The sequence below is a fragment of the Bombina bombina genome, chromosome 5 (genome assembly GCF_027579735.1).
Source record: "Bombina bombina isolate aBomBom1 chromosome 5, aBomBom1.pri, whole genome shotgun sequence".
Classification (NCBI taxonomy): domain Eukaryota; kingdom Metazoa; phylum Chordata; class Amphibia; order Anura; family Bombinatoridae; genus Bombina; species Bombina bombina.
In genome coordinates, this window is record NC_069503.1 from 852266684 (window position 1) to 852282356 (window position 15673).

Sequence of the window (15673 nt, forward strand, 5' to 3'; positions counted from 1 at the left end):
CGTCAGGTAAATTTTAATTTCTACAGAATCTATAAGAGTCCCTAGGAAGGAGACTCTTGTGAGTGGTGATAGAGAACTCTTTTCCACGTTCACTTTCCACCCATGCAACCTCAGAAATGCCCGAACTATCTCTGTATGAGACTTGGCAATTTGAAAGCTTGACGCCTGTATCAGGATGTCGTCTAGATACGGAGCCACCGCTATGCCTCGCGGTCTTAGAACCGCTAGAAGTGAGCCCAGAACCTTTGTAAAAATTCTCGGGGCAGTGGCCAACCCGAAGGGAAGAGCTACAAATTGGTAATGCCTGTCTAGAAAGGCAAACCCTTAGGAACCGATGATGATCTTTGTGAATCGGTATGTGAAGGTAGGCATCCTTTAAGTCCACTGTGGTCATGTACTGACCCTCTTGGATCATGGGTAGGATGGTCCGAATAGTTTCCATTTTGAATGATGGAACTCTGAGGAATTTGTTTAAGATCTTTAGATCCAAGATTGGTCTGAAGGTTCCCTCTTTCTTGGGAACCACAAACAGATTTGAATAAAATCCCTGTCCTTGTTCCGTCCGCGGAACTGGATGGATCACTCCCATTACTAGGAGGTCTTGCACACAGCTTAGGAATGCCTCTTTCTTTATCTGGTTTGCTGATAACCTTGAAAGATGAAATCTCCCTTGTGGAGGAGAAGCTTTGAAGTCCAGAAGATATCCCTGAGATATGATCTCCAACGCCCAGGGAACCTGATCATCTCTTGCCCAAGCCTGGGCGAAGAGAGAAAGTCTGCCCCCCACTAGATCCGTTTCCGGATAGGGGGCCGTTCCTTCATGCTGTCTTGGGGGCAGCAGCAGGCTTTCTGGCCTTGTTCCAGGACTGGTTAGGTTTCCAGGCCTGTCTGGAATGAGCAACAGATCCCTCTTGTTTTGAAGCGGAGAAAGTTGATGCTGCTCCTGCCTTGAAATTTCGAAAGGCACGAAAATTAGACTGTTTGGCCTTTGATTTGGCCCTGTCCTGAGGAAGGGTATGACCCTTGCCTCCAGTAATGTCAGCAATAATTTCCTTCAAGCCAGGCCAGAATAAGGTCTGCCCCTTGAAAGGAATGTTGAGTAATTTAGACTTTGAAGTCACGTCAGCTGACCAGGATTTAAGCCATAGCGCCCTACGCGCCTGGATGGCGAATCCGGAATTCTTAGCCGTTAGTTTAGTCAAATGAACAATGGCATCAGAAACAAATGAGTTAGCTAGCTTAAGCGTTCTAAGCTTGTCAATAATTTCATTCAATGGAGCTGTCTGGATGGCCTCTTCCAGGGCCTCAAACCAGAATGCCGCCGCAGCAGTGACAGGCGCAATGCATGCAAGGGGCTGTAAAATAAAACCTTGTTGAATAAACATTTTCTTAAGGTAACCCTCTAATTTTTTATCCATTGGATCTGAAAAAGCACAACTGTCCTCAACCGGGATAGTGGTACGCTTTGCTAAAGTAGAAACTGCTCCCTCCACCTTAGGGACCGTCTGCCATAAGTCCCGTGTAGTGGCGTCTATTGGAAACATTTTTCTAAATATAGGAGGTGGGGAAAAGGGCACACCGGGTCTATCCCACTCCTTGCTAATAATTTCTGTAAGCCTTTTAGGTATAGGAAAAACGTCAGTACACATCGGCACCGCATAGTATCTATCCAGCCTACACAATTTCTCTGGAATTGCAACTGTGTTACAGTCATTCAGAGCAGCTAATACCTCCCCAAGCAATACACAGAGGTTCTTAAGCTTAAATTTAAAATTAGAAATCTCTGAATCAGGTTTCCCAGAGTCAGAGATGTCACCCACAGACTGAAGCTCTCCGTCCTCATGTTCTGCATACTGTGACGCAGTATCAGACATGGCTCTAACAGCATTTGCGCGCTCTGTATCTCTCCTAACCCCAGAGCTATCGCGCTTGCCTCTTAATTCAGGCAATCTAGATAATACCTCTGACAGGGTATTATTCATGATTGCAGCCATGTCCTGCAAGGTAATCGCTATGGGCATCCCTGATGTAATTGGCGCCATATTAGCGTGCGTCCCCTGAGCGGGAGGCGAAGGGTCCGACACGTGGGGAGAGTTAGTCGGCATAACTTCCCCCTCGATAGAACACTCTGGTGATAATTCTTTTATAGATAAAGACTGATCTTTACTGTTTAAGGTGAAATCAATACATTTAGTACACATTCTCCTATGGGCTCCACCATGGCTTTCAAACAAGTAGGTTCCTCTGTGTCAGACATGTTTAAACAGACTAGAAATGAGACTAGCAAGCTTGGAAAACACTTTAAAACAAGTTTACAAGCAATATAAAAAAACGTTACTGCGCCTTTAAGAAACACAAATTTTCCCAAATTTTGAAATAACAGTGAAAAAATGCAGTTACACTAACGAAATTTTTACAGTGTATGTAATAAGTTTGCAAATGGATGATTAACCCCTTAATACCAAAAACGGAATAACAAAATTACAAAAACTTTTTTTAAACAGCTCTATTGTGGCTTTTTACCTCCCTCAATACGACTTTTGAAGCCTTTTGAGCCTTTCAGATAAGTTCTGGAACATGCAGGAAGAAGCTGGATGTCTGTGTCTGTAATTTTTGCTGTGCAAAAAAAACGCCAAAATAGGCCCCTCCCACTCATATTACAACAGTGGGAAGCCTCAGGGAACTGTTTCTAGGCAAAATTCAAGCCAGCCATGTGGAAAAAACTAGGCCCCAATAAGTTTTATCACCAAACATATGTAAAAAACGATTAAACATGCCAGCAAACGTTTTAAAATACACTTTTATAAGAGTATGTATCTCTATTAATAAGCCTGATACCAGTCGCTATCACTGCATTTAAGGCTTTACTTACATTACTTCGGTATCAGCAGCATTTTCTAGCAAATTCCATCCCTAGAAAAATATTTTAACTGCACATACCTTATTACAGGAAAACCTGCACGATATTCCCCCTCCGAAGTTACCTCACTCCTCAGAATATGTGAGAACAGCAAAGGATCTTAGTTACTTCTGCTAAGATCATAGAAAACGCAGGCAGATTCTTCTTCTAAATACTGCCTGAGATAAACAGTACACTCCGGTACCATTTAAAAATAAACTTTTGATTGAAGAAATAAACTAAGTATAAAACACCACAGTCCTCTTACGACCTCCATCTTAGTTGAGAGTTGCAAGAGAATGACTGGGTATGGCAGTGAGGGGAGGAGCTATATAGCAGCTCTGCTGTGGGTGATCCTCTTGCAACTTCCTGTTGGGAAGGAGAATATCCCACAAGTAATGGATGATCCGTGGACTGGATACACTTAACAAGAGAAAGTATGTTTTTTCTCTACGTTTTGTATATACTGTATAGTATGTTTTTTTTATATTATTTTTTCTTATGGGGCTTTACTTTTTTTTTTTAAGCCCTCTGCATTGTGTGATAAGCCCTGTTGGCAGGATAAGAAAATGTAAAGATGGCCTTTTACATCTTTTTGGTGGAAGTGCTACTGCAGCCACATTTTCTGGTGAACATGGTTCTGAGGGTGTTTAACTATCTGACTGATTCTGAGGGCAAAGCTTCTTCAAATAATTCAAATGCTTCCGCTGTGTCTGCTACTGCTAACATTATGTGAATTTATTAAATAAATAAAGAGACTTTAGGTATTGAGGAAGAACAAACTTCTGTGTCACTGGTTTAAATCTAAGACAGATTTTGTTAAAACCTTTACAGTGAATGAGTCTATGAATATTTAGAGGAATTTTCAAAAAATTAAAAGCAGTTTGAGAAATTATTCAAACGTTTTCCTTTACCTAAGCCACTTAATTGTATAGATGACGCTGGAGCTATTAGGGATGTAATGGATAAAAAAAAAAAATGGAGCATAACATTAAGAAACTTTATTTGCAGCAGGGAACTTTGGCATCCAGTTTTTTCCCGTCTTTAAAGCTACAGTTACCTGGTCTAATATTATGCAAAGTATTTCTGCCTCAAGTTGTGCAAACATTTATGCCTTTTATTTTAGATTTAAAGAAAGCTTTTTGCCTTTCATTATCTGCTGTTTCCGAGAAGCTACATTTAAAGCCCAAATCCATTAATACAGCTAACATTGTAAGGAAAGCACTTTGGCTTTGTAACTGGAAGGTTGAACCCAGCTCTAAAATTAAATTTATTGTGCCTACCATTTGAAGGTAACATGTTATTTGGTAAAAGGGTTTGATACTCTTTTTTTAATGTTCAGGAGCGACTAGTCCTAGGCTTCCACGGCACCAAAGTTTAATAAATCTTTTTTCTTATGCTCATAGAAGAAAAATCAAAATTAGAATTTTAAGACCCCTTTTAGAAGGGAGTCCTTTTGCCTTGCAGACAGGAAAACGCAGGTACAAGCAAGAGATAGAGGTCGTACCAGGATGGCAAATTTTCTCCAAAACAAAGATATGCCTGTCCAGATGCCTTTGGGAGGAAGGCTTTCCAGGTTCAGAGACATCTTGACAGAGGTCCTTACGGACAAATTGGTTTTACAGGATTCTCAGGAGATGCTATACACTGGAATTCAAGAGGAAAGCTCCAATTCCTTGCTTTATAATCTCACCATTCCCAGAGAACAAATTGAAACTTCAAGCCATTCACCAGTTTGTACAGAAACTGCTGAAAAAGGAGGTAATTCAAGAGGTTCTGGTACATCAGCATTCTCAGGGTTTCTTCTCTTCATTGCTTCTAGTAAAAACAAATAAAAAAAAATCCTGGGAGACCAGTCTTAAACCTCAGACATCTTAATTCCTAAAAGTGCAGAAAATCAAGATGGAGTCCCTCATTTCAGTAATAAGCATTGTGCCTCCAGGGACTTATCTGGATTTAAAGGATGCCTATTTTCACATCCCTATCACAGAGGCTCATAGACAATTTCTAAGATTTGCAACAGGAAGATGGCACTTCCAGTTCACTGCTTTTCCCTTCAGCATATCAACAGCTCCTTGAGTGTTCATGAAGACCTTGGTTTCTGTCATTGCAAAGCTAAGGGTCAGGTGTCCTTTTTTGATACATTAACTAGATGATATTCTTTTGATTTCAAACACTATTAAGCAAGCAGATTCACAAGAAGCAGCCGCTTCATACCCGGCAGGAGTTCGGTTTGTTAATCTTTAGACAACTCAGTCTATCACTTTCCTGGGGGCACTGTTCAATACAAAGAATGCTCTAGTCTGTGTTCCCACAAAGAATGTAGATTTTGATGAAACTTCAAAAAGCTTCCCGTCTGACAGCTCGAGTCTGGATGCAAATGTTGAGTCATATGTCTCCCCTTATCCACCTGGTGAAATGGGCAAGATAGAGAATGTGTTCATTTCAGATCCATTTTCAAAGAGGTTACCTAAGGCACTTGAGACACAGTCAGCAAATCCATTTTCCAGTGGAGCTAAGATGCCTACATTGGTGGTTTCGGGAGGAAAACCTCTCTCGGGTGTTGTCTTTGGTGGAGCCAGACTGTATAATCATACAGACAGGTTCGAGCAAGCTTGGTTGGGGAGCTATGTGCCAGGACGGGGGTCAGCAACCTTAGATCTCCAGTTTGTCTTTAAACTGCCTAAGCATCATGGGTAATGTAGTTCTCAAACATCTGGAGAGAAAAGGTTGCTGACCCCTGTGCTAGGGGAAATAGACTCAGTGGTCCTGGCACAGAAATCTTTAGTCTCTTCCTGCAAATGTACTGGAAATAAAAGCAGATCAGGCACTGCTTCACTTTTGAAAACAACTCCCAAAGATGTGTTGCCCATTTTCATTTAGGCACAGAAGTATCTAAAGGGGTTATCCACTTCTCACCTTCCAGGTCTACAGAATGTTCAGGCAGATTATCTGAGCAGAGTTCCTCTATCACAAACAGACTAGCAGTTGAACAGAAACCATTTCAGGATGATTGTGGGGAAAGATGGGGATTGTCGGTAATAGATTTGATGGCTTCCAGTCGCAACTGCCAGTAGCCTCTTTTTTACAGTTGTCTGCCAACACCACAAGTTTTGGGAACGGATGCTTACAGTATAGAGATTCAACCTGAGAGATATAGATTATATCTTTCCACCACTCCATCTCAGTCCTCATCTACTACAAAGAATTTGAAGGGAGAAAGCAGCTTTTGCGGCAGTAATTACCTTTTGGCCTCAGAGACCAAGGCTTCCTCTTCTGTTACATCTTTCAGTGGAACCTCCGTGGCTTCTTCCACAGTCTCCAGACATGTTGTTTCAGGGTACAACATTTGAACCGGACGGTATGATTTCTGTGATCACAAGATATAGGCAACTGAATCACATTCGGCAATTCAAACTTTACTTAAGGCTAGAAAGAAGATCACTTCTTCAACATATTAAAAAATATGGAATAGGTTTTAGGCCTAGATGATTCAACATAGTGCTTCTACAGCAAAGATGGAATTACATCTTTTATTGGATTTTCTTCATAAAGGTTTTATAAGGGGTCTCTGTGCTATAACACTGAAGGTTCAGATGCCTGCTATTTCTTCCATTACTGGAGTCAAGGGGGCACAGAAACCTTTGGTTCATCAATTCTTTCGAGCCTCGGCTCATATCCAACCTACTACAAAAATCTGCCATTTCAACGTGGGATCTTCCTTTGGTTTTGGAAGATTTAATGGAAATGCCCATTAGGGACATTTAACTCTGGTTTCTTACATTGAAGACCATTGTTCTGGTTGCTGCAAGATGATTCTCTGAATTCCAAGCCCTTTCTGTCAAAGAGCCTTTTCTCGCTTTTCATAAAGATAAGGTTGTTTTGCATACAGTTCCTGAGTTTCTACCAAAAGGTTGTTTCTGATTTACAGAAATCCAAAGACATTGTTTTTACCATCCTTTTGTCCAGGAGATGCACAATTCTGCAGGAAAGCCATTTTACCAACTTGATGTGATGTGTTGTCTACACATGTTTCAAGAACTTAGTCTATTCGAAAGTAAGATCGTTTGTTTGTAGTACCAAGGAGTTTGCAACAAGGTCAAGCTCCTGCAAAATCTACTTTGGCAAGATGGATAGACAATCTCCCGAGCCTATAAAAAGAAGAATCAACCAGTTCCAGTTGGGATTAAGGCACATTCTACACAGGCAGTGTCAACATCATGGGCTTTGAAAGCAGATGCTACACTAATGGAGATATGTCAAGCAGCGGTCTGGAGTTCTCCACATACCTTTGTCTCCCATTATAAGTTAGATGTGGGTCCATCCTCTTCAGCAAAGTTGGGTCGAAAAGTCTCATTCTTCTGTGGTGTCCTAAATAAACTTCTTTATCATTTTTGCAGCATTTCCATTGTTTGACTGAAATTATTTCCACCCGATTTTTACTCTTTTTTGTTGCTTTATTCACTTCTCACTGGTAAGCATTACCAGGGAGGGCCAAGATAACTAGAAATTAACAAATATAAGCAATATCTATATCTTGGCTCATATCCCTGGGTAATGCTTACCAGGTTCCCTTCCCTCTTTTTCCTTTTCCACCTTTAAAGCTGGACCTCACTAAGAGGATAGGGTGAATGGGTCCAGATTACCTTTATAGGTAATCAGGTGAGTGGTCATTTCATGTTCACGCCCCTTTGGAAGAGGGCTTCTCACCGGTAAACATAACCCAGGGATATGAGTCAAGATACAGAAATTACTTATATATTTGTTAATTTCTAGTTTTCATCTTTTCAATAAAGAAGTATTTTTTGGCCCTAGAACAATACAAAATGTATTTCTTCCATAAAAAGATATCACTATTTCATATCCTATTAATCTATTTTTATTTAATTCATAAAATATTTCCTTACTTTAAATAAACTTGTTCAGTAAAAACAATTAGAAAAAATACACAATTCAAAATAATTTTAATCACACTCTCAAATGTTAAACAAGTTCCAAATCAAGTGTTACAATACATTATTTTCTTAAATGTGATTAAATATGAAAATTGGCATTAAATATATACCTTGGTTAGTCTGCATGTTCATGTTCGGTCGTGGGGCATAGCTACCCATAGACTGTCCTTGACTCATGGTCATCTGATTTTGAGCTGGTATGTTTTGAGAGGATGGAACTGAATGGTTATATCCTCCCATAGACCCATGATTACTAGAAGGCATGTTCATTGAACTGTTTGGCATGTTGTGTTGATTAGGTCCTGGTCCTTGCAGGGGCATATGGTTTGGTCCTTTAAAAAAAAAAAAAAAAAAACTTAAATCTATGATGGTCATCAAAAGGGTAAAAAGAAATTAAATCTGCAATATCATCTTTAATCTCTAAATATCTATCTTTGTAGGTGATATATACTAAAGGAAGTCAGAATAATAAAATACTTAAAGGGACAGTCAACACCAGATTTTTTGTTGTTTAAAAAGAAAGATAATCCCTTTATTACCCATTCCCCAGTTTTGAATAACCAACACAGTTAAAATAAAACATGTTTTACCTCTGCAATTATCTTGTATCTAAGCTTCTGCTGACTGCCCCCTTATTTTCATTTGACAGACTTGCATTTTAGCCAATCAGTGCTCACTCCTAGGTCACTTCACGTGCATGAGCTCAATGCTATTTATATCAAACACATGAACTAATGCCCTCTAGTGGTCAAAATGCATTCACATTAGAGGCAGTCTTCAAGGTCTAAGAAATTAGCATATGCACCTCCTGGGTTTAGCTAAGAATACCAAAAGAACAAAGCAAAATTGGTGATAAAAGTAAATTGGGAAGTTGTTTAAAATTACATGCCCTATTTAAATCATGAAAGTTTTTTTTAACCTGACTGTCCCTTTAAGCGAAAGAAATGTCAATTTAAATTGCATTGAAACATGCAATTGAAATTAAAGCATTTTTGCAATATATTTCTATTAGCAAAAATCCTTGTAGTAAAAAACTAAATTTATGCTTACCTGATAAATTTATTTCTCTTGTGGTGTATCCAGTCCACAGGTTCATCCATTACTTGTGGGATATTCTCCTTCCCAACAGGAAGTTGCAAGAGGACACCCACAGCAGAGCTGTCTATATAGCTCCTCCCCTAACTGCCACCCCCAGTCATTCGACCGAAGAAAAGCAAGAAAAAAGGAGAAACTATAGGGTGCAGTGGTGACTGTAGTTTAAAAAACATAATTTATGTAAGAACTTACCTGATAAATTCATTTCTTTCATATTAGCAAGAGTCCATGAGCTACTGACGTATGGGATATACATTCCTACCAGGAGGGGCAAAGTTTCCCAAACCTCAAAATGCCTATAAATACACCCCTCACCACACCCACAAATCAGTTTAACGTATAGCCAAGAAGTGGGGTGATAAGAAAAAAGTGCGAAAGCATAAAAAAACAGAATTTATGCTTACCTGATAAATTACTTTCTCCAACGGTGTGTCCGGTCCACGGTGTCATCCATTACTTGTGGGATATTCTCCTCCCCCACAGGGAAAGGCAAGGAGAGCACACAGCAAGAGCTGTCCATATAGTCCCTCCCAGGCTCCGCCCCCCCAGTCATTCGACCGACAGTTAGGAGAAAAAAAGGAGAAACTATAGTGTGCCGTGGTGACTGTAGTGTATAGAGAAAGAAATTCTTCAAACCTGATTAAAAAACCAGGGCGGGCCGTGGACCGGACACACCGTTGGAGAAAGTAATTTATCAGGTAAGCATAAATTCTGTTTTCTCCAACATTGGTGTGTCCGGTCCACGGTGTCATCCATTACTTGTGGGAACCAATACCAAAGCTTTAGGACACGGATGAAGGGAGGGAGCAAATCAGGTTACCTAAACAGAAGGCACCACGGCTTGCAAAACCTTTCTCCCAAAAATAGCCTCCGAAGAAGCAAAAGTATCAAATTTGTAGAATTTGGACAAAGTGTGCAGAGAAGACCAGGTCGCTGCCTTACATATCTGATGAACAGAAGCCTCGTTCTTGAAGGCCCATGTGGAAGCCACAGCCCTAGTAGAGTGAGCTTTGATTCGTTCAGGAGGCTGCCGTCCGGCAGTCTCGTAAGCCAATCGTATGATGCTTTTCAGCCAAAAGGAAAGAGAGGTAGCAGTAGCTTTTTTGACCTCTCCTCTTGCCAGAATAAACTACAAACAGAGAAGACGTTTGTCTGAAATCCTTTGTTGCTTCTAAATAGAACTTTAAAGCACGGACTACATCTAAATTGTGTAACAAGCGTTCCTTCTTTGAAACTGGATTCGGACACAAAGAAGGCACAACTATTTCCTGGTTAATATTCTTGTTGGAAACAACCTTTGGAAGGAAACCAGGTTTAGTACGCAAAACAACCTTATCTGAATGGAACACCAGATAGGGCGGATTACACTGCAGAGCAGATAATGCAGAAACTCTTCTAGCAGAAGAATAGCAACCAAAAACAGAACTTTCCAAGATAACAACTTGATATCTATGGAATGTAAGGGTTCAAACGGAACCCCTTGAAGAACTGAAAGAACCAAATTTAGACTCCAGGGAGGAGTCAAGGGTCTGTAAACAGGCTTGATCCTGACCAAAGCCTGAACAAAAGCTTGAACATCTGGCACAGCTGCCAGTCGTTTGTGTAACAAGACAGATAAAGCAGAAATCTGTCCTTTTAGAGAACTCGCTGATAATCCCTTATCCAAACCTTCTTGGAGAAAGGAAAGGATCCTAGGAATTTTAATCTTACTCCATGAGAATCCCTTGGATTCACACCAACAGATATATCTTTTCCATATTTTATGGTAATCTTTCTAGTCACAGGTTTTCTGGCTTGTACCAGAGTATCTATCACAGAATCCAAAAACCCACGCTTAGACAAAAACAGAATTTATGTTTACCTGATAAATTACTTTCTCCAACGGTGTGTCCGGTCCACGGCGTCATCCTTACTTGTGGGATATTCTCTTCCCCAACAGGAAATGGCAAAGAGCCCAGCAAAGCTGGTCACATGATCCCTCCTAGGCTCCGCCTACCCCAGTCATTCGACCGACGTTAAGGAGGAATATTTGCATAGGAGAAACCATATGTTACCGTGGTGACTGTAGTTAAAGAAAATAAATTATCAGACCTGATTAAAAAAACCAGGGCGGGCCGTGGACCGGACACACCGTTGGAGAAAGTAATTTATCAGGTAAACATAAATTCTGTTTTCTCCAACATAGGTGTGTCCGGTCCACGGCGTCATCCTTACTTGTGGGAACCAATACCAAAGCTTTAGGACACGGATGAAGGGAGGGAGCAAATCAGGTCACCTAAATGGAAGGCACCACGGCTTGCAAAACCTTTCTCCCAAAAAATAGCCTCAGAAGAAGCAAAAGTATCAAATTTGTAAAATTTAGAAAAAGTGTGCAGTGAAGACCAAGTCGCTGCCTTACATATCTGATCAACAGAAGCCTCGTTCTTGAAGGCCCATGTGGAAGCCACAGCCCTAGTGGAGTGAGCTGTGATTCTTTCAGGAGGCTGCCGTCCGGCAGTCTCATAAGCCAATCGGATAATGCTTTTAATCCAGAAGGAGAGAGAGGTAGAAGTTGCTTTTTTGACCTCTCCGTTTACCAGAATAAACAACAAACAAAGACGAAGTTTGTCTGAAATCCTTAGTAGCTGCTAAGTAAAATTTGAGAGCACGAACTACATCCAAGTTGTGCAACAAACGTTCCTTCTTTGAAACTGGATTAGGACACAAAGAAGGCACAACTATCTCCTGGTTAATGTTTTTGTTAGAAACAACTTTTGGAAGAAAACCAGGTTTAGTACGCAAAACCACCTTATCTGCATGGAACACCAGATAAGGAGAAGAACACTGCAGAGCAGATAATTCTGAAACTCTTCTAGCAGAAGAAATTGCAACCAAAAACAAAACTTTCCAAGATAATAACTTAATATCAACGGAATGTAAGGGTTCAAACGGAACCCCCTGAAGAACTGAAAGAACTAGGTTGAGACTCCAAGGAGGAGTCAAAATTTTGTAAACAGGCTTGATTCTAACCAGAGCCTGAACAAAGGCTAGAACATCTGGCACAGCTGCCAGCTTTTTGTGAAGAAACACAGACAAGGCAGAAATCTGTCCCATCAAGGAACTTGCAGATAATCCTTTTTCCAATCCTTCTCGAAGGAAGGATAGACTCTTAGGAATCTTAACCTTGTCCCAAGGGAATCCTGCAGATTCACACCAACAGATATACCAAATTATGTGGTAATTTTTCTGGTTACAGGCTTTCAGGCCTGAACAAGAGTATTAATAACAGAATCTGAGAACCCTCGCTTTGATAAGATCAAGCGTTCAATCTCCAAGCAGTCAGCTGGAGTGGGTCGAACGGACCTAGAACAAGAAGGTCTCGTCTCAAAGGTAGCTTCCATGGTGGAGCCGATGACATATTCACCAGATCTGCATACCAAGTCCTGCGTGGCCACGCAGGAGCTATCAAAATCACCGACGCCCTCTCCTGATTGATCCTGGCTACCAGCCTGGGGATGAGAGGAAACGGCGGGAACACATAAGCTAGTTTGAAGGTCCAAGGTGCTACTAGTGCATCCACTAGAGCCGCCTTGGGATCCCTGGATCTGTACCCGTAGTAAGGAACTCTGAAGTTCTGACGAGAGGCCATCAGATCCATGTCTGGAATGCCCCACGGTTGAGTGACTTGGGCAAAGATTTCCGGATGGAGTTCCCACTCCCCCGGATGCAATGTCTGACGACTCAGAAAATCCGCTTCCCAATTTTCCACTCCTGGGATGTGGATAGCAGACAGGTGGCAGGAGTGAGACTCCGCCCATAGAATGATTTTGGTCACTTCTTCCATCGCTAGGGAACTCCTTGTTCCCCCCTGATGGTTGATGTATGAACTTGGCCCTCGCTAGCTGAGGCCAAGCTTTGAGAGCATTGAATATCGCTCTCAGTTCCAGAATATTTATCGGTAGAAGAGATTCTACCCGAGACCAAAGACCCTGAGCTTTCAGGGATCCCCAGACCGCGCCCCAGCCCATCAGACTGGCGTCGGTCGTGACAATGACCCACTCTGGTCTGCGGAAGGTCATCCCTTGTGACAGGTTGTCCAGGGACAGCCACCAACGGAATGAGTCTCTGGTCCTCTGATTTACTTGTATCTTCGGAGACAAGTCTGAATAGTCCCCATTCCACTGACTGAGCATGAACAGTTGTAATGGTCTTAGATGAATGCGCACAAAAGGAACTATGTCCATTGCCGCTAAAATCAAACCTATCACTTCCATGCACTGCGCTATGGAAGGAAGAGGAACGGAATGAAGTATCCGACAAGAGTCTAGAAGTTTTGTTTTTCTGGCTTCTGTCAGAAAAATCCTCATTTCTAAGGAGTCTATTATAGTTCCCAAGAAGGGAACCCTCGTTGACGGAGATAGAGAACTCTTTTCCACGTTCACTTTCCATCCGTGAGATCGGAGAAAGGCCAGGACAATGTCCGTGTGAGCCTTTACTTGAGGAAGGGACGACGCTCGAATCAGAATGTCGTCCAAGTAAGGTACTACAGCAATGCCCCTTGGTCTTAGCACCGCCAGAAGGGACCCTAGTACCTATGAGAAAATCCTAGGAGCAGTGGCTAATCCGAAAGAAAACGCCACGAACTGGAAATGCTTGTCCAGGAATGCAAACCTTAGGAACCGATGATGTTCCTTGTGGATAGGAATATGTAGATACGCATCCTTGAAATCCACCTTGGTCATGAATTGACCTTCCTGGATGGAAGGAAGAAGTGTTCGAATGGTTTCCATCTTGAACGATGGAACCTTGAGAAACTTGTTCAAGATCTTGAGATCTAAGATTAGTCTGAACGTTCCCTCTTTTTTGGGAACTATGAACAGATTGGAGTAGAACCCCATCCCTTGTTCTCCTAATGGAACAGGATGAATCACTCCCATTTTTAGCAGGTCTTCTACCCAATGTAAGAATGCCTGTCTTCTTATGTGGTCTGAAGACAACTGAGACCTGTGGAACCTCCCCCTTGGAGGAAGCCCCTTGAACTCCAGAGAATAACCTTGGGAGACTATTTCTAGCGCCCAAGGATCCAGAACATCTCTTGCCCAAGCCTGAGCGAAGAGAGAGAGTCTGCCCCCCACCAGATCCGGTCCCGGATCGGGGGCCCGCATTTCATGCTGTCTTGGTAGCAGTGGCAGGTTTCCTGGCCTGCTTTCCTTTGTTCCAGCCTTGCATAGGTCTCCAGGCTGGATTGGCTTGAGAAGTATTACCTTCCTGCTTAGAGGACGTAGCCCTTGGGGCTGATCCGTTTCTGCGAAAGGGACGAAACTTAGGTTTATTTTTGGTCTTGAAAAGACCTATCCTGAGGAAGGGCGTGGCCCTTGCCCCCAGTGATATCAGAGATAATCTCTTTCAAGTCAGGGCCAAAGAGTGTTTTCCCCTTGAAAGGAATGTCAAGCAATTTGTTCTTGGAAGACGCATCCGCTGCCCAAGATTTTAACCAAAGCGCTCTGCGCCACAATAGCAAACCCAGAATTTTTTCGCCGCTAACCTAGCCAATTGCAAGGTGGCGTCTAGGGTGAAAGAATTAGCCAATTTAAGAGCACGAATTCTGTCCATAATCTCCTCATAAGAAGAAGAATTACTAATAATCGCCTTTCCTAGCTCATCAAACTAGAAACACGCGGCTGCAGTGACAGGGACAATGCATGCAATTGGTTGTAGAAGGGAACCTTGCTGAACAAACATCTTTTTTTAGCAGACCTTCTCATTTTTTATCCATAGGATCTTGGAAAGCACAACTATCTTCTATAGGTATAGTGGCGCGCTTGTGTAGAGTAGAAACCGCCCCCTCGACCTTGGGGACTGTCTGCCATCAGTCCTTTCTGGGGTCGACTATAGGAAAACAATTTTTTAAATATGGGGGGAGGTACTAAAGGTATACCGGGCCTGTCCCATTCTTTACTAACAATGTACGCCACCCGCTTGGATATAGGAAAAGCTTCGGGGGGCCCCGGGGCCTCTAAGAACTTTTCCATTTTACATAGTGGTTCTGGAATGACCAGATAATCACAATCATCCAAATTGGATAACACCTCCTTAAGCAGAGCGCGGAGATGTTCCAACTTAAATTTAAAAGTAATCACATCAGGTTCAGCTTGTTGAGAAATGTTTCCTGAATCTGAAATTTCTCCCTCAGACAAAACCTCCCTGGCCCCCTGACTGGTGTAGGGGCCCTTCAGAAACCATATCATCAGCGTTCTCATGCTCTACAGAATTTACTAAAACAGAGCAGTCGCGCTTTCGCTGATAAGTGGGCATATTGGCTAAAATGTTTTTGATAGAATTATCCATTACAGCCGTTAAATGTTGCATAGTAAGGAGTATTGGCGCACTAGATGTACTAGGGGCCTCCTGTATGGGCAAGACTGGTGTAGACGAAGGAGGGGATGATGCAGTACCATGCTTACTCCCCTCACTTGAGGAATCATCTTGGGCATCATTTTTACTAAAAAAATTTTATGACATAAAATACATATAGTTAAATGAGAAGGAACCTTGGTTTCCCCACAGTCAGAACACAATCTATCTGGTAGTTCAGACATGTTAAACAGGCATAAACTTGATAACAAAGCACAAAAAACGTTTTAAAATAAAACCGTTACTGTCACTTTAAATTTTAAACTAAACACACTTTATTACTGCAATTGCGAAAAAGTATGAAGGAATTGTTCAAAATTCACCAAAATTT

The 15673-nt window shown here is 41.8% G+C and overlaps 1 protein-coding gene across 1 annotated transcript in view; it reads right to left on the reverse strand.

Annotated features, from left to right (window-relative positions):
- SS18 (SS18 subunit of BAF chromatin remodeling complex) overlaps positions 1-15673 on the reverse strand; it is a gene marked incomplete in the record, with an annotated part of 210531 nt that overhangs the window by 95128 nt on the left and 99730 nt on the right. Inside the window, 1 exon segment of the mRNA XM_053714991.1 lies at positions 7965-8186. Within this exon segment, the coding sequence (XP_053570966.1) occupies positions 7965-8186 (222 nt within the window).